Source organism: Hyaena hyaena, unplaced genomic scaffold (genome assembly GCF_003009895.1).
Source record: "Hyaena hyaena isolate Hyena2069 unplaced genomic scaffold, ASM300989v1 scaffold_86, whole genome shotgun sequence".
NCBI classification, from domain to species: Eukaryota; Metazoa; Chordata; class Mammalia; order Carnivora; family Hyaenidae; genus Hyaena; species Hyaena hyaena.
Genome location: NW_024080721.1, coordinates 762,233 through 784,767, shown reverse-complemented (window position 1 = coordinate 784,767; position 22,535 = coordinate 762,233). Strand labels below are relative to the sequence as shown.

Here is a 22,535-nt window from a genome sequence, read left to right as displayed (position 1 = left end):
TGGGTCCCGACTGAGGGGAGCCAGGCCCTGAGGGTTACAGGTGTGGAATGGTGTGTTTCCAAGTTCCAGGGGCCGCTGGAGGCCTAGGGAAATGGCAAGGAGAATGTTGCCGGAGGGCTTTGAGCCAGCTGAGAACTTCAAGGGGGGGTTAAGCCAAAACAAAGCAGGAGCCAATAGAGAAAAACGGACGGAGGAGGAGAGGAGGCCCAGGTCCGCTTCCTGGAATGAGGCTGAATTCCCCAGGGTAAGACAGCTGCTTGTGAGGTATCCGCTGGCTGCTGTGTAGCTGTGACCCCTAACACTGTCAGGGCAGGTCCACAGGGACATGTCCAGGTTGACTCGAGTTTTAGGAGAAAGATGGGCTGAGCTGGGGAGGAGGAAGGTCCTAGATGCCAGGTTAAGGTTTTACCCTGTTGGATGGGCATCAGGAAGCCGCTGAAGGTTCTGCCGGGGGCCGGCAGCATGGCAGCGATCTACAGCACAGGCCTTTGTGCTTCTGGGTAGAGGAGGGGGATGCAGGGAGCCACTGAGGAGGCTGTGTGGTCCTTCCAGATGAGAAACTGGGGCCTGAGTCAGAACTGGGAACAAACAATGAAAAGCAAAAGGAAAGAAGAGCACGACGTGTGGGCAGATCTGATCGCCATTGATAGAAATGAAAATCAGAAGGCAGAGCTGGCTTGGCGGGGAAAATAGAGCTTGTCTTCAGACTTCGTGTGTCATGTTAGCAGAAGATCTAGAGGAAACCTCCAGAAGGCAGTTGAGAATAGCAGGTGACGCTGGAGACACCAAGACTGGGTCATAGATTTGAGAGTTGTGCTCGCAGAGAACATGGGCACGGTGTGGGGGTGGGTGAGTTGTTGGGGAGTGAGTGGAGGGTGCAAAGAGAAGAGTCATGGGCAGATTTGGGGGGCAGCCACGTTCAAAAGCGAGAAGAAGCAGCAGACACAATAAAGAAGACGGGAAATGAGTGCTCACGTAGGTGGCAGGAAGACCAGCCAGGCAGCTCAGCATCACAGAAGCCGGGCGTGAGAGAGACTGTCCAGGATCAGTGGTGGCTGGTGTGGAATGCAAGTCTGGGAGAACATGTGCCCTGCACATGAACCGTATTCTAGGAGCTGGATTTGTGGTTCAGAGGGTTTGGTGGACTTTAAAAGACAGTTTGCATCATCTCGGAGGTGAGATCCAGACTTCGGGAAGATGAGGGTGGCTCTTTACCAAGAGGGTGCAGGGGAATCTGGTGAAGCTTTCCAGAAATACAGCTTTCTGGGCCTCATTCTCAGAGGCTCTGATGCAAGAGCCCTGGGACAGGCCCCGCCCTCTGTATCTTTGTAAAGTTCCACCAGTCATTCTTGGGGCAGCTAGTGCTGAGGGCTATAATGTTAAGAGGAACAGCATGGCAGCATCTATGAAAGAAAACGTGCATCCATGTTGTTATCCAGTAATCCCACTTTGGATTAGTGCGTTTGTTCACCAAGAGGGAAGATACAAGAACATTTATTGCAGCTTGGTTCTCAATGTCCCAAAACTGGGAACAGCCCTATTTCTGTCAAGAGTAGAGTAGATAAATGCGATATATACATACAGTGAAATACAACCATGGCAGTGCAGTGAAAAAACTTCTACAGACAATAATATGGGTGGAAGAAGCCAGACATCAAACAATATATACTGAACGAGTCCATTTATAAGGTTAGGCAAAATTAATCAGTAGAGACATTAGTCGCGATAATGTTCACCTCTACAGGGTGGTAGTGTGGGCACAGAGGAACATGAGGGAACCTTTTGAAATGATGGAGATTTTCTATCCATTTATCTGGGTAGTGGTTAAATGGGTGTGTATGTATAAAACTTCCTCAAGCTATATACTTGACGTTAGTACACTTTACTGTATGTAAATTGTACCTCAAGTTTAAAAACCTAAATGGGTAGTCCAAAAGTAGAGGCAGTGAAAATAGAACATTCTTGAAAGAAAGTTGACAAAAAGAGAAAAGTAGTTGAAGGAGATGGCAAGGGTAGGCTCTTTTATGATGAGTACCTTTACATTTATAGGCAGAGAAGAAAGGACTAGAACTTAAGGGATAAAGGGTATTCCTACTTTGCCTTGTGTATCACACCCAGTGGGTATCATGCTTGCCAGTGTAGCCTGGGAGAGGGCTCATCTTAATATATATTGTTTGATTGCTGATGGGTAGATGGATATGTGAATGGATAGGTAGGTGTGTGGGTGGATGGGTGGATGGGCCGGTAGTTGGGTGAATAAGTAGGTGGCTGACTGGCTGGATAAGTAGATAGGTGTATGGCTGTGTGAAAGGATGGATGGATGGATGGATGGATTGATAACTAGATGCCTGGCTGGCTAGATAAGTAGATAGGTCAATGGCTTGTGTGAATGGGGAGGATGGACGGATGGATTGATGGATGGATGAGTAAATGCCTGGCTGGCTGGCTGGATAAGTAGATAGGTCAGTGGCTTGTGTGAATGGGTAGGATGGATGGATGGATGGATAAGTAGATGCATGGCTGGCTGGATGAGTAGACAGGTGGATGGCTGTGTGGATGGAAGGGGTAGCTGGAATGTGTTATTAAAGTAAGGGGCTGGACCCTCTGCAAAACAGTGTGGGGGTTCCTCAAAGAATTAACACTAGAACTCCCCTATGACCCAGCAATAGCACTGCTAGGAATTTATCCAAGGATACAGAAGTGCTGATGCATAGGAGCACATGTACCCCAAAGTTCATAGCAGCACTTTCAACAATAGCCAAATCATGGAAAGAGCCTGAGGGTCCATCAACTGACAAATGGATCTAGAAGATGTGGTTTATCTATATAATGGAATACTACATAGCAATGAGAAATAATGAAATCTGGCCATGTGTAGCAATGTGGATGGACCTTGAGGGTGTTATGCTGAGCAAAATAAGTCAGACAGAGAAAGACAGATACCATATGCTTCCACTTATAGGAGGATCAGGAGAAACATAACGGAGAACCATGGGGGAGGAAAAGGGGGAAAGTAGTGGGGGAGAGGGATGGAGGCAAACCATGAGAGACTCTTGAATACTGAGAACAAACTGAGGGCTGATGGGATGGGGGGAGAGGGGAAGGGGGGTGATGGGCATGGAGGATGGCACTTGTTGGGATGAGCACTGGGTGTTATATGGAATCCAACTTGACAATAAACTATGAAAGAAAACAAAAATAAAGTAAGGGGCTAGAAAGGATAAGCATAGACTGGGTTGAAAGTACCCATGTGTGGGGTTCATCTGAGTCAGAAAAAAAGAGAAGGTAACAACAAGAAATTCTGAAATAGTGGAGGAGGATAGGTAAGAGCCCACGGCCAAGTACATCAATCTTCCAAAGCGGGAATCCATGGCGTCTGACAGTGCAGGGACAGCAGTGGACTCGGGACTTAAGGCAAAGGCAAAGGGCTAAAGGCCCCCTATGGGGAAGATCTATAAAGCTCCAATGGTGCACGAATTCAAGGATTACAGAGGCCACATGTTAACCTTTTACTGATTTACGTATTAAAAAAATTAGCAGGCATCTTACAAAGCGCGTGACTGTGATTTACAGATGAAGTACAACCTGCCTTCCTGGTGTGACCGAGTCCTCTGGAAGTCTTACCCGCTGGTGCATGTGGTGTGTCAGTCCTACGGTGAGTGACACGCTGGTAGGTTCGGCTGCCTGAAACTAACGGGCTCCGGTCCGTGTCTCTGTAAAGTGGGAGAAGTCCCTGTAACCCCGGTCAGGTGACCTGCAGCATCCTCTCCTGTCTCAGGCTGCAGCGCGGTAAGCATCTGCTGACTTGGGGAACACTGGAATTATGGAGCCCTTCTTAACCAAAATCCAGACTTGTTCTGAAAACAGCATGTTAGCTTTGAACCACATGAAAGTAGTATTTTTGTCGGTCAAAATAGTCAAATATTGGAAATTCATGTGGTTCAACCTAGCATATATCATGAGTATACACGTACGTATTTATGGAGATTTAAGGATCAATTGAGTTAAACTGATGAAAACGCCATAAGTCTAATATTAAAATAAGTAGTTATGAAAAAGCTATCAAAACAATTCAGCAATTTTTGACTCCAGAAGTTTAAGATATACCGAAGGAATTCTTAATTGTTTGAGTGCTTATTCTTAAAAGCTGCCTCTTAATTCCCATTGTTAAGAACTGTTCTGCACTGTGTACTTAAAAATTCAGAACAGGGCTCCTGGGAGGCTCAGTTGGTTAAGCGTCAACTTTTGGTTTGAGCTCAGGTCATGATCTCATGGTTTCGTGAATTCAAGCCCCACATCAGGCTCTTTGCTGACAGCTCAGAGCCTGGAGCCTGTTTCCGATTCTGTGTCTCCCTCTCTCTCTGCCCCTCCCCTGCTCATGCTGTCTCTCTCTCTCAGAATAAATAAAAAATAAATTTAAAACATTCAGAGCAGAACTACCTTGAACACTGTACTGACAATTGTGATACTATTTTTGAAACATTGCAAATTCTCAGACAGTGACATCCAAAGGAGGGCCATCCTTGTTCCCTTCCCAAGTCACAGGCCTGATACCCCCGACGGACTGTTCGTGACCTCACCCCTGCCCCACCCACCAAAGGGGGTTCTTGCTGCTGCCCAGTGGCCACCTTTGTGGCTCCCATCCTCTCCCTGGGGACCAGTAAATCCTCATGTTTAAGTCCAGTCCCAAAAGATTGAACTGATTTCCATCCCTTTTTTATTTTGTCCGTGCCTCCTGATGCCCAGTGGGAGCAGAGCAACTCCCCTGGGAAGGAATGCACCCTGGGAAGGAAAGCACCTGAGCTCTGTCTCCCAGAAGTGACTTCACTAGATAGACTTCACACCTTTAGCTGTGCAGAAAAGCATCCCACCCCCATAGCCACAGCCAAGGATTTATTCCGCTTTCAAGACCAACGAGCACTCCTATCGCACCCTCTGTCAGTCTTCCCATTTCTCGGTAGAGCCCCTCTTTCCCACATCCTGCAGCTCCATGGGCCCTGTCAATTGTCTCTAGGAAGGTGCCACCGTCTGCCTTATTCAGCAGGTCTCTACAGCGATTCAGGAGAAAATGCTGGCTTGTAGCATTACTGCTCTTTGAACCTCACCTTGGGATTCAAAAAGCTCCATAGTGGAGATTTTTAGGAAAATGGAGGGAGATTGGTCTGGAAGTGGCATTGGGTAGCAAAGAGGACACACCTTCCCACTTTCTGGACCCACATATGGGGGAGAGAGCAGAAAACCAGCCCTCAGCTGAGAAGCTGCGGTATCGTCCAGAAAAGGACCAGGTATAGAATGTGAAGGGATGGTTGAACATGCAGGGAATTTTGCTAATGATATTTCACTGAATGCAGAGATGCAGAGGAAGACTTTAATGAGTTGGGGGTGAGCAAGAAATTAGGAAAGAAAAGGGAATGCATGTCCAGAGCTCAGGAAATGGGGGTAAGCTGGGAGCTTGAGTCTTATGGTGATTAACATAAATAAGATGTATCCGTGATCTACTGCTGCGTAACAAACTACCCTAAAACTTCACAGCTTACAGTTCTCTGGGCTAGACTTGGGACCATTCATCTCTGCTCTCTTTGGTGTTGGCTGGGCACACTCAGGCCAGGAGCCCATCCAAATTGGGGGTTGGTTGGCTGCTTGGCTGGCTGACTGCAGGGGCAACAGTGGTAACTCAGCTATGTTTGTTCATCACCCAGCAGGCTGGTCTGGGCTTCTTCCTGGTCACAGGGGTCCCAGATGTAGAAGAGCTTTTCGAGTCTCTGCTTGTTTCACATTTGCTAATGTCCTATTGGCCAAAAAGAAGCCACAAAGCCAAGCCCAGACTCACTGTGGGAGGGGGGTGTACAGTGTGTGGTTACAGAGAGGCCACCCAGGTAACTGTCACCCTCCTAGTTTCCAGGGCACAGGTGTCATAGTGCTTAGTGCTGTTATGCTTGATACATATGTAAGTGTTGTTAAAAATGCTGGTCTGCCCTTTGTTGCTAGAGCATTCCCTCTTGCACTGCCACCCCACACTCAGCCTGCTCCTGCCCACATCCAAACATGATCTCAGCTGGTACCCTTCCTACCCTTTCCCTTCTGTCTCAGAGAAGGTGTGTCCTTCTCACCAGGCCCCTCTCCTCCATCCCCTCTTCCTTCCCCGGACCAGAACCCCCGCCTTCCTCCTCATTGTTCTCTTCTTTCATTCTCTCTCGTCATTTCAACTGTCTTCCTGATGGTCGTTAGCAAGTGAGCATTATCTTCCGTGTTCATTAGCCACCTGTATTTCTTTGGAATTTTCTGCCCGTGTCCTTTGGTTGGTGGAAGGGTGAGATGTTTACCTTGGTCTTGCTGATTTATAAAAGCTTTCTAGGAAAGGATGTAAATCACTGCCTTCTTTGTCTCCTGTGTTATTTCTCTTTGCCCATCACTGGCCGGTGTAGCCTGGGCCTCCTGCTTGCCTCTCTGGAGCCCAAACATCCTCATGGCTTCTGCTTCCCCCTAACATCGTGACTCCAAACCTAAAGATAAATCTCCAGCCTTGAGTACCCAGCTGGACATCTCCACGTGGCTCTATTATAAGCACTTAGAACTCGATATTTCTAGAGCTGTGTTCTTTCCCTTACGCCCTCCAGAAATGCCCCGCTGCATTCCCTCCAAGTGCCATGCTCCTTAAAAGAGTTGTCTACACTCTGTCTACACTTCACGTTCCACTCTCTCCTAATCCTACGAGGCATCGTGGGGTGAGGGAAGGTGCCAAGTCCGTTGCTGATGATCTCAGTGACCTAAATCCCCATCCCGCGCTGGGCCGTGAGCTCATCGGTGCAACAAAGTGCTGAGACCAGAAAAGTCTGAGCACTCCATGATCTATTTAAAAACTTGTGTGTCTCGAGGAAAAACTAGCACAGGCACATTTTCGCCATGAAGGAGAATGTCACCACTTCCACTGAGACTTTTGAGCGTGGTTGTAGAAGGACAGTGGAATTAACAGGTGTAAAATCGTGAAATTTCTGGAGGCTTTCATAAATATAAGCTGATTTCTGCCATGGGTTTGACATCGTTGGTTGGACCAGAAGGTGTTCTCCTCCCCTGCTCAGGAATGCCTTCCCTCCCCTGCAGGCAGCACCAGTGACATCATGACAAGTGACCACAGCCCTGTTTTTGCCACATTTGAGGCAGGAGTCACCTCCCAGTTTGTCTCCAAGAACGGTAAGTGGTGGACGGCATCCGTCCCTCTGTCATCCACAATGACAAGAGGCTTTGGGGACTCATCTTCAGATTGTAGCAGTTTGTTGTCTGTGGTAGCTGGGGGCTCATCCTTCCAGAGAAGCCCACAGTCCATCAATGGGGACTCTTCACATCAAGCCGTATCGTGATTTCAGTGCAGAGCACTTTCTTGCTCTCTTTGGCAGATGTGTCAGCTATTTGAGCCTCCGTTGTAATCCAGTCTTTAAAATTGAATACATGAGGGACACCTAGGTGGCTCAGGTGGCTAAGCGTCAACTCTTGGTTTCAGCTCAGGTCATGATCTCACAGTTCGTGGGTTCGAGCCCCACATTGGGTTCTGTGCTAACAGCGCAGAGCATGCTTGGGATTCTCTCTCTCCCTCTCTCTGCCCCTCCCCTGCTTACTGTCTCTCTCTCTCAAGTAAATAAATAAACTTAAATTTTTTTTTAATAAAATTTTAAAAATTGAGTAAATGAATGTTTTTCCAAGGTGTGGCATATCCGCCACCAAAGACCGTTCTGGGTGGGGCACGGATGAACATTTAACAGTGATGCATTTATTTTAACAGGTTTTGCATCTGTCTTCTGGGTAAGGGCAAGCAACACTGGCTTTTCATTCAGTCTTGTGGGGTGCTTTCTTATTTAAATATGTTCACCTAAGTTTAAAAAGTGAGTCTATTTAAAGAAAATATTAAGCCAGTATTCACATGGATGCATGGTGGGTGGGGATGGTAAGCATCGTAAGGATGGGATGTGATGACTGAGCTTGCAAAATGCTTGGGTAGATAATACTTAGACTTGCAGGTAAATTTTCAAAGAATCCAGCTCAGCCCAGCACACCAGGCCACCCTCATCCCAGCAGGAGTCTGGTGTGCTCTGTGGTGTGTCCAGCCTGGGCCTGGGTGACTGGGGAGCCATTTTGTCACCTCCTCTGCTAAACCCCTACCCACTTCTGTGGTCAACCTTTAGGAAGGTTGAGCAGGGGGGCCCAACACAGGTATGAAAAGCCTGTATTACTCTGTATCCTTCATGCCACAAAGAATGTGGATGAGGCTAGAATCTTGTCTTCCTGGGACACTGCTCTCCACGCTGTTGGGTGTAACATCTGCTCTAGCAGTGTGACCTCCCTTCTCCACATGAGACTTAATCCACCACCCTGTCTCCATGCTAGCTCTGGCCACTGTCTTTCCAGAAACTTCCATCTCCCCTTTCTCTGAGTTCCTGCAACGTTGTTGGGGTGGCTGATGCCATCACACTCTCGGTGAGGACCCTCATCACGTCATCAGTATCAAGCTTGCCTTCTCTCCACCGGGACCCGGCACCCAGTAGACACCCACAAAGGCTGATCACCTGGATTGAGCATAGGTTGACTGTCTTCCCAAGCAGAGCCTGGTCTAGGTGCTGTGGGATTTAAGGGCATAAAGGAAAGCTGAGTGAAATAAGCCAGACACAAAAAAAATACCATAGGCATGTGGTATTACCTATATGCAGAATCTTGGAAGAAACTGCCAATTTCATAGAAACAGGATAGAATGGTGGTTGCCAGGGGGCTGAGCCGGAAATGAGGAGATGGAGGTCAAAGGGTACAGACTTTCAGTTACAAGATGAGTAAATTCTGGGAATCCAATAGCATGATGGCTACAGTTAATGATACAGTACTGTAAACTTGAGATTTGCTGGGAGTAGATCTTAAGTGTTCTTATTACACACACACACACACACACACACAGAACACACACCAGTTAATTATGTGGGTGACGGATGTGTTAATTGTCTTGATCTTGGTAAGCATTTCACAGTGTATATGTGTATCAGAGCCTCGTGCTGTACACTTCAAATACAATTATATTTGCCAGTTATTCCTCAATAAAGCTGGGGGAAAGGAAAAGAAAAAAAGGGGCGTGGGTGGGAGAGAGAATGGGAATGTCTGTCCTTGCTCTCGGGGTGGCTCAGAATTTACAGGGGAGGGTGCACCTTGTTCAGAGCCAGCCTGAGGGCACTTGCGAATGAATGCATCATCTCCGTGAATATACCATGAGGAGCCAGCTCAGTGGAGGGGAGCCACCCGGAGGAAGGAAGAGCAGGTATCCCTCGGTAACTGGACTTAGAAACGAGATGGATTTGGGTATTGACCACTGAGCCATTATACACACTCTCTTTGCCAGAACAAATGGGGAGACTGAGGCACTGAGGTTAAGGTCGTTTCCCAAGGCCATGCGGCTTCAGACGCAAAGCTGAGAAGCTCTTGGCTCCTTGAACTCTTCCCTCTTGCTACCCTGCTCTCCACAGCATCAGAGAGGGCATCTCCCGCCCCCCTCGCCATTGCGGTTGCTCAGCATATGTGGTGGGATTCAGGGAAAACCTCTCCTTATCTGGACTTCACCTTCCCTGGATGCTAAGAAGGAGCCTGTTGTCGGGGGGCTAATTCAAAATGCTCCACCCCTGGGCAACTCGAGCCAAATCTCTTTCTCACCCCTTCTAGGTCCCGGGACTGTGGACAGCCAAGGGCAGATCGAGTTTCTCAGGTGCTTTGCCACCCTGAAGACCAAGTCCCAGACCAAGTTCTACCTGGAGTTCCACTCGAGCTGCTTAGAGAGTAAGTGGGTGCTGAACTCCCTTTGGGTCTCGCAGGCAGGACTCTTACACGCCTTTTCATTGATGGCGCTTGGCCCCGCCTCTCTCTCTGGGGAGGATTCACAGATGGGCCTTAAGGCAGTCTCTAGGGGGAGCGTTGGGGGGTTCAGTTACTGTGGGGGCCGCCCCCCCCCCCAGTGGCCCGTGATGCTGCTCTTGCAGCCTCAGAGATAGGGATAGTCACTGAAACCCTGACCTGTCAGCCGTTGTAGGGGACTAGGCCACTGGACCCCGTCCTTGAAGCATCTGCCCCCTCCCTGAGCAGGGACTCTAACTCAACCAGAGGGTCCCAGGCGAAGGTCCAGAGCTCGAGGTGAGCAGCTGCTGGCAGCCACCTGTTCTTCCCCAGAGTCCCCTGCTCTTTTGCACACGACGGGCATCTTTCTTGGATGCTCTGGACGGCCCACAAGCAAGCCGGAGATGGGTGGCCCGCTCCCAGCCAGCAGCCGTTAGCACAACCTGTGTTTAGCAAACACCCTTCCCGGGTGACATTTTTAGGCATATTGTCTAAAGCTGTTCTATGGCGAGATCTGTGTGGTTTCTAGCTCCCCTCGATGAGATGGTCTGGAGGTGGGGGACGGGGGCAGAGTCAATTCCACCAAAGGAGGCATTTTGTGACGGGATGACAGACGCTTCCAGAAATGCAGAAGACTGGTTGCCCCACTCCCCTCTCCCTTCTGTCTCCCACTCGGCCCCAGCTCAGCCTTGCTGACAGACCTGCCTTCTCCGCAAAGTTTCCGGGTCCAGTGTCACCAAGCAGGGACAAGGCACCTCCAGAAATGATGAGGGTTTTTGTGCGGGTGTTTTTAATAAACTATCGAGACATTTGCATACATTTCTATGGAAACAGCATATTAGGAGGCTTAAATTAGCATTTCAAAAGGCTGCTATCTTGAGTGGGCCGAGCTGTCAAGTTTCCTAATCTCCTTGACTGTGATGTGATGATTTCTTTGTTGCCTGATTTGTTGCAAAAAAGAGCTGAAAAGGAGGGGAATCTCTGGTTTTTTCCTAAAAATAATTCAACCCTGTTGGCAAATGACCATCTCCTGCACCAAAACAGAATCCCTCACAAGCCTGACTCCTAAACAGTGCTGTGGCCCCTACAGATGAAAGGGAGTATATCTTCCTCGGTCTGTCTGGGGCGACCCTAGGAGTCTTCTCTGTCTGGCTCTTGTTTATTCTCTGAAAACCAGCCTTTTTCAGGTTTTGTCCTCTTTCAGGTTTTGTCAAGAGTCAGGAAGGAGAAAATGAAGAAGGAAGCGAGGGGGAGCTGGTGGTGAAGTTTGGCGAGACCCTTCCAAAGGTAAATCAAGAACAGGATGTAGCCAGGGAGACCTTGGCCTTCGCCGGCCCTCGTGGCCCCACTGTTCCTTAAGAGATGGACTTGTCTGACCACGTGACTTTACAAAGAAGGAAACTGAGGCAGATCCCAGCGATGTTGGTTTACAATCACACAGTCACATAGCTGTAGTGACAGCGTGATGGCCCCAGGCCCCGAGATCCCCATCCCCCTCAGTGGCTTTCGCCTGCTCAACCCCAGCTTGGAGGATCAAGTGAAGAAGAGGGGAGTTCATTGCTCCTACGCGAACACTGGGTTCAGAAAGAACTTGACGTGTCTATGGCCCCATGAGAGCAGAGGGTGGAGTTGAAAACACATAGGCTGACCTTAGTGGGAACGCATGTCCTCTTTCTTGCAGGAAAAAAAAAAATTGGTTTTTTACCCGGGACGCCGAAGAGCTTTTGTGATACTGAGTTGATGGTGGGCACGTCTGAGTGTTCGCGCTAGGTGCACAGTGGAGTAGGACCTTGTTTATTTTTGTGACATGATGAGTAAAGGGTACCCAGAGGGGAGTTGAGGGCCAGGCAGATCTGTCATACACAGCAAGGGTCCCGGGGGCTGTCCTGGAAGGCTCCCTCAGAGGTGACACCCAAGATGGCCTTAAAGAGGCGGAAGGACCCATCCTCTCCTAAGGCTGGGGTGGGTCGTGGGCAGGTTTGGAGGGCTGTTGATTGGAGCCCGTTCTTGGGCCACATCACAGAGTCTCCGAACTGGGGAGCACTTCTGATCAGGGTCCTCCACAAGGACAGGGCATAGCTGTCCAAAGTCCCCATATTGGGGCTGTTTTCAGGTACCTGAATCTCGGTGGCTTTGGTCTCCAAGGTGACATCCTGCCTCACGCACCCACCCGACCCTTCCGTTCCTCCTCTCCTGGCTGCCCCACGTGGCAACCAAATGGCCCGTCTCCTCCTTCGGTCAAGTTGTGAAAGATGCCAGTACCCCCGTCCGCATAACGCGTGTACACCTGGTTCGGGGGACTCCGGGGTACCCTGGCCCGACATCCTCACTGCTGCCAAGACCTGTGCTTCCTCCGGCCCCGGCCCCCTCCCCTTCTCCACCTCACAGCCACCTCCCAGGGGGTGTCCATCCCACCCGCCTTCTTGCTGAGGCATCCTGAAGCCTGATGGATCTTTCTGGAATGCCCATTTGTTCCCGGCATCCCCCTCTTTATCTGGTTGGCTCCCAGACCCCTCCTCACTCTCCAGCTTCACCTGCTGCCCCCATAGCTCCTAGGGGCGTCTTCTCCCTCCAGCCCCCTGCCCCTCCACCATCCCTGTCACCGGACAGCACCCTCTCTACCCTCTAATCCCACCAAGGCACCCTGACAGAAGCTCCCTGTGCTCCTCCCCACTCCCGCCATGGTGGTCGTGTGCCCCAGCGGTCAGCTCTAACCCTGTGCCCTTCTCTGTGCAGCTGAAGCCCATTATCTCTGACCCCGAGTACCTGCTGGACCAGCACATCCTGATTAGCATTAAGTCCTCTGACAGCGACGAATCGTATGGTAAGGGTCCCAGGAAAGGGGGCCGCACCTGCTGTTAGCCGGTGGCCTCTCGTGTAGGGGAGGCACCGGCGTCTCCATGACACAGACCCCGTCCTGCTCTCCTGTCACCCCTCTCCCCTTCCCAGGGCTCCCGGAGGGACAGTAAGTCCTCCTTCCTGCCCTGTCGGGCTTCTAGGAGGAACCACCAGTAGCCATAACCTCTCTCGTTTATGGAGTCTTTCCTGTGTCAGATTCTGTGCCAGGGGCTTTGCAGGAATTATTTAATCCTGACAAGACCTTATAAAGCAGATCCTATTCTGTCAATCAGTAGGTGAGTAAACTGAGGCTCAGAGAGCTTAAGGGACTTACGTAAGTCACAGGTAGAAACTGGCTGAGCCCTAATTTGAACCCATGTCTGTCTGGCGTGGGTCAGTGCCCATACTGGGCAGACACCAGCCAGAGAGACCTCATCTCTGACATCGTCTTAGCCAATGCATGCTCCAGCCCAATGTCAAGTTCAAACTCCGTACATTCGCTGTGGTTTAGAACCGGGGGTGGGGGGGGAGGTGGGCAGGTGGCCAGAGGGATGCTGGAGGCAGGAGCCAGATCCCTCTGCTCCTTGCACGAGGCAGACAAAAATGAATCCTGGTCCCAGGAGAGGGTTTTGTTTTCAATGAAAGGAATTCGAAGGTGTTTAAATGCTAATCAGGGAAAGCCAGGAGACAAAGAGGCTGGAGACACAAAAGTGCCTGTGTTGGTGGCCTACGGCTCTGCCAAAAGCCCTGGGATGTAGGTACAATTGCTACCCTAGCTGCAGAGGTGAGGAAATGAAGTGACTTGTCCAAGATTACATGGCCACTGACTTTGACAAGATACCATGTGCCCTTGGACTTGAACCCCGGCAACCCAGCTCCAGAATCCTGCCCTTCACCCCGTCCTAGCACAGCACTAGAAAGAGGGTCCCAGAGCCAGGCAGGGATGGCCAGAGCCTGAAGATGGTACTGGCGCTGGATGGGGGAGCTCCTATGCATCACATTGGGGCAAAGAGAACGGATCCATATGGGGACGGAATGTTCGAAGCTTTGGCAGTAGTACACAGGAACACGGGAATGATGGTTCCATTTTCTTGTTCAAATACTGTATCCTTCCTTTGTTCCCGATTCTTGGTATTCGTACAGCCAGCATATCGTAATAATAACGGGAAAAAAAGTCAACCCACAGTCTCATTCCCCATGACAGGAACCATGTTTATTTTGGTCTCATACTTCCATCCTCATACATAGACATACACAGATTTCTATATTCATAATCCTCATAGAGATGCCATTTTAAATTCTGCTTTCTCACCCAGTGATAGACATATTAGATGATATACATTTTCCATGATCTTCCTCTTGCACGGCCTTCACAATGGCTGCATTTAATGGCTTCATAATCTTCATGGGTTTGCTGCTGATTACTCTTGTTAGTATTGCCAATGAGGCTGAGATGGATCTCTTAATGAGCATTTTTGATTCTCCTTCAGCTACATTTTTATTCTTTCAAATCCTCTCTTTAGGATAAGTCCCCACGTGCACCGGGTCAAAGGGTATAAATACGTTGGTGATCCTTGACACTCGTTATCAAACTGATCTCTGTAAAAAAAATGTCCTGCATGTTGACCTTGCCACATCCAAGGGTATAGGTTTCCCCAGATCCTTGCTGGTTCTAGATATTCTTTTGCTTCCATCTTGTACTAATTTCCTATCTGTAAGATCTGTCTTGATTTGCATTTTTGATGGTGGAGAAGACTGAACTAGTTCCCATTTAGTGAAATTAACCAGTTACAGTTCTTTTCGTGTGAAATATCCGCTTGGGTTATCTGCCCAGTTACCTACTGAGATTTGATTTTGAGGAGTTCCTTGTGGGCTTCATGAAGCCGTCGGTCTTTTTCACACTTTCTTTCCTTTTTGTCTCTGTGCAGAGGTTTTAAGTTTTTATACCCTCTTAACCTGTCAGTCTGTTTTGTCATTTCTTAACATTGCCTTAAGCCCCGGGAAGTTACCGTTCGCTCCCGCAGTCAGATTAGTGGCTAAATCTGCTTGTCTGCTGGATTTTCTAGGATTTAATTCTTTTTTTTTTTTTTTACATCAGCTAATCCACGTGGAGTTCATTCCACTGTAAAGTTTGAAATGTTTTTCCCAAATTGCTGAGGCGTTGTTCTAAAAGCTTTATTCGATAATCCCCGCCTTGGACATTGTTTCGAAGGATCATCTTTGGACAGCGGAGTTAGTCTCCAAGCTGAATACATGGTGTTTCTCCTGTGAAATATCTCTTGACATGACTGTTCTCCTCACCTGCCCAGGCGAAGGCTGCATCGCTTTACGGTTAGAGGCCACGGAAACCCTGCTCCCCATCTACACGCCTCTCACCCACCACGGAGAGATGACAGGCCACTTCCGGGGGGAGATTAAGCTGCAGACCTCCCAGGGCAAGAAAAGGGAAAAGCTCTATGGTGAGTGGGCACGAGCCCTCCCCTGCTCTCTCTGCAGTGCTGCTGGGTCAGGGATAGGAATGAGGTCTCCCTCTGCACAGCCATCACATATCCTCTCTGCTGGGGCCTCAGAACAGAAAAGAGATGTCAGAGACAATCTGGCCCGATTCTTAGCTGATCCAAGAATGTCCCTACGGAACCCCCACGGCTGCACGTCTTCGTTCCCTGACCCCAGTCATCTTCCATCTGCATGGATGTGAAGCTTGTGAATTTTCCAGGGGCTCTGGTCTCCTGTTAGTCTTTTAGGCCTTGTCACTCCCTGTTAGCACCTCCAGCAGAAGGACCAAGATTACACAGTAAACCTGCCTGATCCTGAATCGCTCTTTCCAGGCTGGAGCTCGCACATACCTACCTACGTATCTACGCCCTGCCCTCGTGGTGCCAGCCAGGGCATCTACACGCCGTATACACCAACAAGGCCCCCATGCTCATACCGAGCACATTTCTTTGGCTTTTCCCTACCCAGCCCCCAGCCACCGCCTCGAACAGCAGCATCTTGTGGTCTTCTCTTCCTTGGCATGGTCCCCCAGCACCTCTTCCAACTTGACCTCAAATCTTTGTGTCCTTCAAAATGGCACTTGCTTACTTCTGCTGGCCGTCAGGAGGACATGTTTCTCGTGGCTCTCAGAAAGGACACCAGTGCAGCCATGCTTGGGAGCAAATGCTCATTGAAAGTGTTTCCTTACCCCCATGTGACGTCCCAGCCTTGGGGAACCCTCTCTTGTCTGTCCCCAGAGGAGACCCCACTGATCCCCATTAGGCAATTAGAGATGCCTCATCTCTTAGTTAGAAATCATCACTGCTCCTCTGAGGACTATGGGAACACGGCTAGGAGACCCTAACAACTGAGAACATGGGGAACTTTCTAGACTCAAGTCCTTACCTTTCTCAGAATCCTGCTTAAAAATTTAAAACTTGGAAATTAGTGCATGGTCCTCAGTAGTATCTATCACGTTAAAACCTCTCTGCTTGAAGTGATAAATGGTTTGAGAAACACAGAGCTGCTCAAAATGTGTTAATCAAGCATTTCTCTCTTTCCACACAAGCAACAGGTGGTTTTTCCTTCCTTTTGATTTTAATTCCTACTCAAAAGCCCTCTAACAACAATGCCTAAAATGAGTGGGACTTTAACTTGATGCTGGAGGATGTGGGAAATGATTGTCTTATAAATGTCATCCTATTAATGTCTTGGAGTAGCCCTGACAGCCAGGTATTGTCCTTGTGTGGGAGATGGGGAAACTGAAGCACAGAGAAGTTCAGTGTTTGGCTGAAGGTCACGTACCTAGCAGGCGGCTAGCCCAGGGTGACAGTACAGGTTCACAGGGTGCTCAGCTGGAATTCATAAACACTATGGGGTCCTGCATTTTGCATGAATAACAAGAGAGTAGGACTCACTTCCTGTAGACGGTCAGCACTCCCTGCTCCTGGGAAGGCTCTGGGCCATCAGGGGTACTCTCTCCTGTGACGGGGCTCCCCCTTCTGCCTTGTGGGAGCTCCTTTCTACAGCAGAACCACAGGCTGGGGGGAGAGAGACTCATGTCTTCTGCAAGGACAAGCCAGAGTCCGAAAGGAAGATGGCGCCCCAGTGTCCCTTTGGACATGGTTGGCTTTAGTATCAGATGTTCTTGTGAAGCCACCGTGTTATTTTATTTGTTTCATTCGGATCTGCCAAGAAGTCTTTCCCCTCCCCTCGTGACACCAACAAGTTGAGCGTGTCACATGACAAGACAACTCTGGGTCCACATGTGCTAACTCTTCTCCCCCCGGGGCAGAGGCAGCCATCCTTCTCCAATCACTGAACTCCTGTGAGGCCTCAGAATCTTGCTTAGCCCACCTCCCGGACAGCCACAGTTCGCTCAGCCTCGCGTTGGCTGCCGACGGCCATCCTGGCCCATGCTGGGCGCCCTGGCCCTCACATGCTCTTTGCTGGCTCTCCCCCTGCAGACTTCGTGAAGACTGAGCGCGACGAGTCCAGCGGGCCCAAGTCCCTGAAGAGCCTCACCAGCCACGACCCCATGAAGCAGTGGGAACCTGCCAACAGGTAGACCTGGGGGGTTGCCAGGGCCTCCCTACAAACTAGCGTGATTATGCAGACCCAGGACCCAGGAGAAGGTGAGTGGAACACAGAGAACTTGAGGACCGGGAGGGAAGGAAAGCTCTGGCCAGGGAGAGGTGCGATCCGGCAGCCAGCCCCGGGCAGGCGGGGGTGCCCGTGTACGGCCTGGGACACGCTTCCGTGTCAGAAAGCAGGGGACCTCACTGACATTGGCTGAGCCCTTGGCATGTGTCAGAGTCTAGAGAAACCAAAGCAAAGTAGGTGAGCCCCTGATTTGGGAACTCCCAGCCTGGCAGCACGACGCCCTGTCGGGGGGAAGCCACTGAAAGGTGACTGCAGGGAATGGTTCCCACATCTCCTAGGGACCAGCTACAGCAGCAGCCGTGGCTCTGTGGTCAACAAACCCATCCCGTTACTGAGGGGAAAACAATCACTGAGGACAGTGCACACAGGTTGCTCTTGGCAGAGCCTAGACTGGGAATAAGCCAGACATTAAAGTCTATGTGACCAGGGGACAGGAGTCCCCACCTGCAGGGCCGCCTCAGCTCCCTAATGGGGTCCCGAGCCCTAGAATTAAGCCAGAGGGAGTTGTCATGCTCTCTCTGACAGCTTGCGTGCCGAGGGGGCAAAGCTGTGCTGGTGAGCCAAAGCGAGACCCCAAACACCGCTGCAGAGCCTGGCTTAGTCCCCTCCTTCGGGCCCCTGGACTGCCTGTCCCTCCGGCTCTCGTCCTCACCCCTGCCCCACCCACGTACCAGGACTCCCCTCTCCCAGCCGGTCCCTCGCCCACTTCCAACTTCTGACCCTCAGAGCTATATAATGTTCTCTGAAATTTCAATCTTTTTCTTCCATATTATCCCATCGATGAATGTGTCCTAACTCTCAGATGTCTGTTTGTTCCCAGAATCAGGATCCATGCAGGTCAACAAATTATTTTTCCATTTGGCTACTATTAGAACTAATGCTTCTTTTTTTTAATTTTTTAATGCTTATTGATTTTTGAGGGAGAGAGACAGAGCTCAAATGGGGGAGGGGCAGAGAGAGAGAGAGAGAGAGAGAGAGAGGATCTGAAGTAGGCTCCAGGCTCTGAGCTGTCAGCACAGACCCTGATGTGGGGCTCGACTCACAAACCACAAGATCATGACCTAAGCTGAAATCAGAGGCTTAACCGACTGAGCCACCCAGGCGCCCTAAACTAACGTTTCTTAATTAGGCCCTGAAAAATGGAGGAGACAGGGTCAAGCTGGTTGAGCAAACGAGAGCTGGGGAGCGTTGCTCATGTCATAACCCGTACACTCAGCACTCTACTAGTTGGTTCTCATAAGAGCTCTCTCACAAGGAAGGACGACACTCTTGTCGCAGAGAGGCAGCACAGTGTGTGTGTGTCTCCAAGGTCACCTCAGCCAGTCCAGGCCATCCCCTCCACAGCGTTAAGCTGACTCCCCGCCAACATTCGAGGTTCCAGCCTTGACTTCTGTGACCTCCCTCCCCACCCATCATTGTTACAAATGCCTGCATGGCCGTCCCCATTCCGACGCAGTAGTACAAGCTGACACATTCCAGATGGTCCCCTTCATTTACCCCCCCCCCCGCCCAGTTCCCCCAGCCACCACTCAGCCTAGCCTCAGCAGCCTCTTATCCATTCTCCCCACTTGCTCATCCCCTCCTACCAGGGCCTCCCACTCCCCCCCTTCCTTCTTACCTGCCTCCTCAGATAGGTCTTCTCCGCTTACCCTGTGCCCAGTTCCTCCCAGCCCCCCAGCTAGTCTGTCTCTGCCTCCTTTGTTCCTCTCAGACTTCAGCACTATGTGAGTGCTGTTTCTTAGTCACTGTGCTTTTGTTTTCTCTCCTGTCAGATGTGGATTCTGTGAGAACAGAGGCTGCGGCTGCTCTGTTCACACCCATATTACCTCTGGCCCAGGGCCTGGTGCTTACTAGGCATTCCGTAACTACTTTGTTGTAGGAATGAATGAATGCATACATGCATGAATCCACTGTCCAAAGAATGAAGGGGTAGCGGAGGACCTGGGGTCCCCGAGGGACATCAGAGGACACTGGCCTCATGGGGCACTGATGTGGAGAAGGGAAGGGAGCCCTGGGGTGTGACTCTGGGTGTTCTCCCCTCCAGGGCCCCTCCATGCAGTGGCTCCAGCATCACGGAACTCATCAACCCCAACTACATAGGGGTGGTGCCCTTCGGACACATGAAGCAGACCCTGTCCCCTGACCAGCAACCCACAGCCTGGAGTTATGACCAGCCGCTAAAGGACTCATCCCTGGGGCCTGGAAGGGGAGAGAGCCCCCCAACACCACCGACCCAGCCCCCCATATCCCCGAAGAAGTTTTCATCCTCCACAACAACCCGGGGCCCCTGCCCCAGGACGCAGGAGTCAAGGTGAGCATCCTCAAGTCCTCTCCCTTCCCTGGGTTGCCATCACCAGGAAACTTGACCCTGGAATAGAAGCTGCACGAGGCTAGGTTTATGTGTGTCCACTTTGGTCATCGATTCATCCTCAGGGCCTAGAACACAGTAGGCACTCGAGAAATGCCCATGGAATCCCCATGCCCTACCCTACTGGTATAAATTTGAAAGACTTAAAAAAAAAAAGAGAACATTTTTTAAGATACTGCCCCAAGAAACAACTTCCAGTAAAAACTACATTTATTGGAAGATATGTTTCTATCCCCAGTGAACCTTGAAGCAACCTCTCAAGGAACAGGTGGGGATTTCTGAGTTCCCCTTCTTTTTCAGCCACAAGGTTCCCGTTCCCATCCACAACGTGTCCATCTCTCCTCTGGAGGCCAATCAGAAGAAGCAGTAGCTATGGGGGGAGGGGGAGGGGGAATTTGAAGGATGAAAGGGCAGCCAGCCTGCTTCCAGAACTGGGCCAGGAGGAACTCGGGCCAGGCAGCCAAATCCACATCCACTTCTCACTTGTGCCGCGTAACAAGTGAGCCCATCCTTCAGCACCTCGCAGAAATGCCAGACAGAGAGCCCTACGAGTTTTCCAGTAAGCACAGGATAACCGGGAAATTAAAAGGGCAGATCCCAATGAACAGTGATTGGAGATGTACAAAATATCACGAGCACCATCTTTCCTTGGTGGCGACCTTGATAATGACTTCAGGGGGCTGCTCTGGACCACTCTTCCCCTCTGGGATCCCCTGTTCCCCAGTGGTGTTTTCTGTCATATGTGAGGAGCCAGGGAAGCGAGTGTTGTCACCTATCATCGTTCCTACTTAGCACACCTGGCCCGGCTTGAGCTTCCTCTGGATTGAGGGGTACTTTACAGTTGTTTTTTTTTTTTTTTTAAATGTTTTATTTATTTCTAGGAGAGAGAGAGAGAGAGAGACAGCGTGAGCAGGGGAGAGTCAGAGAGAGAGGGAGTCACAGACTCTGAAACAGGCTCCAGGCTCTGAGCTGGCAGTCAGCACAGAGCCCGACGCGGGGCTCGAACCCACGAACTGTGAGATCATGACCTAAGCGAAAGTCGGACGCTTAACCGACTAAGCCACCCAGGCACTCCTACAGTTTTGCTTCTTAAGCATTTTCTCTAAAAACAAATTGGACAGATGGCTAGAGGGAAGGAGGTTGTGACAGGACAGGATCGTAACAAGGCCCCAGGGTCCCACCCTGTCTCTCTGGGGCCCTAGTCTTCAGGGTTTGTTGATAATATTTTTGGACTCTGGTCATCCCGTAAGAACCTTGGAAGAGGTGGATACAGCCTGTTTCCTCTCCTGGGACAATGAGGACAAAAGCCACCGTTCGGTGGGTGCTGAGGTCCCTCTGCGGCAGCCCCGATTCTTTGATTAAGTGTAATGTTTTTAAGTTCCCAAAGTCAGGTACCCTTGTGCCTAACAACTTGAACACATCACACAGCCTGGAACTGGGTGGGGATGTATTCTCTTTGGTTCCACAGGTGACAGCTTCAGAACACGGACATCTGTAGGGGAGGGGCCCCCAGGGTGGCGTTTTAAGCTCACATCACACAACCGAGGTGATTCTAGACAAGAAGCCGGCAGCTCCCACGCCTGTCAGCAGCCATCTCCACTGCTCCGAACCCCAGTTCAGTCTGAGTGAAAGGCTGGGGGGGGTGGTGGGAATGTCCCCAGCACCCTCCGTTTCCTGCCACCTTCGCCCCACACCCAGGTGGGGTGAACAGCCGTTTGCCCAAGACTGTCCCCATTTCAATATGAGGAACCCACGTCCCGGGACACTCTCGAATCCTGGCCAACCCGGGACAGATCTCTGGGCTAAAGTCATGTGGGTGAGGAAGGGGGGGCCTTCCCAGACCCTGCTCAGGGCTTCGCTTCTTTTGAAAGGAAGATTCTGGAATCTGACAAGTGGGGTGATTTTGCCACAGGAATGAACTCTGCCCCCTGGATTCTGGTTCACTCATTGCACAGCCATGGCCTCCTGGGACTTGGTTCCATGTAACCTGTGGCCGGGGAAATAAGACTTTTCCAATTTCTTGTGGTTTTCCCCAGTTACCCGGCCCCCAGCAAGACTCCTCCTCCCTCAGAGTGACAGGCGCCCCCTCAGGTGGAAGACTTCATTTGCCTCCAACTCCCTGCTCTTTTCCCAGGGAAGGAACTTCGGGAATCCCCAGAATGGGCGCACCCAGGGGCCTCTGCCCGGCCCTGGCCCTGGCCCTCCTGTCTCAGTCATTTGGGCTGCCAGGAATCGGGCTGTGGCTTTTTCTTTTCAGCTTCTTGAACGTTTCTACCAGAAACGTCCAGTCAGTGCTGCTTGTACCTTCCTGCACCTTCCTCCCTGCACTAATTCATAGCAAAGGTCCTTGAGGATCCAGCAGGGGTGCAGAGGAGGGTGACCTGACGTGGAGGGGCGGCTTTCCAAAGTCTTTGTTCGAGGCCCCAATATTTCTGATTATGCAACTGCTTCTAGGGCCTTCCAACAAGTAATGAGCAAAAACCCCAAGCCGACAGTCAAGCCCTCTTTGGCATGTCCCTGAGGCTCGCCTCCCTCATACCCACGGCCTCTGGTCTCCTGAGCACCCGCGTGAGGGTGACATCTGGCCTCGGTCCCTGGAGCCCAGGCCGATTCCCTAGAGAGTCTTTTAGCCCTGGCTGTTGAGCAGCTTTGGAACCTTGTTCTGCCGCACGTCCATCAGTGAGCGGCGTCACGGCCCAAATGCTTCAGTGGGCTCTAAGGGACCTGCTTGCTCTTCACGACAGCTTCCCCCTCTCTGCAGAAAGCATGACCCAGAACACCCCCCCCCCCCCTCCAGGAGACTGTGCTGTTGGCCACAAAGTAGAACGTGTTC

The 22,535-nt window shown here is 50.7% G+C and overlaps 1 protein-coding gene across 1 annotated transcript in view; it reads left to right on the top strand.

Moving 5' to 3' along the window:
• INPP5D (inositol polyphosphate-5-phosphatase D) overlaps positions 1–22,535 on the top strand; it is a 122,110-nt gene that overhangs the window by 95,130 nt on the left and 4,445 nt on the right. Inside the window, exons 18-25 of the mRNA XM_039234551.1 lie at positions 3,574–3,655; positions 7,102–7,191; positions 9,691–9,804; positions 11,063–11,145; positions 12,595–12,682; positions 15,006–15,155; positions 17,139–17,235; positions 19,379–19,645. Coding sequence (XP_039090482.1) covers positions 3,574–3,655; positions 7,102–7,191; positions 9,691–9,804; positions 11,063–11,145; positions 12,595–12,682; positions 15,006–15,155; positions 17,139–17,235; positions 19,379–19,645 — 971 coding nt within the window. The remainder of the gene's footprint in view (positions 1–3,573; positions 3,656–7,101; positions 7,192–9,690; positions 9,805–11,062; positions 11,146–12,594; positions 12,683–15,005; positions 15,156–17,138; positions 17,236–19,378; positions 19,646–22,535) is intronic.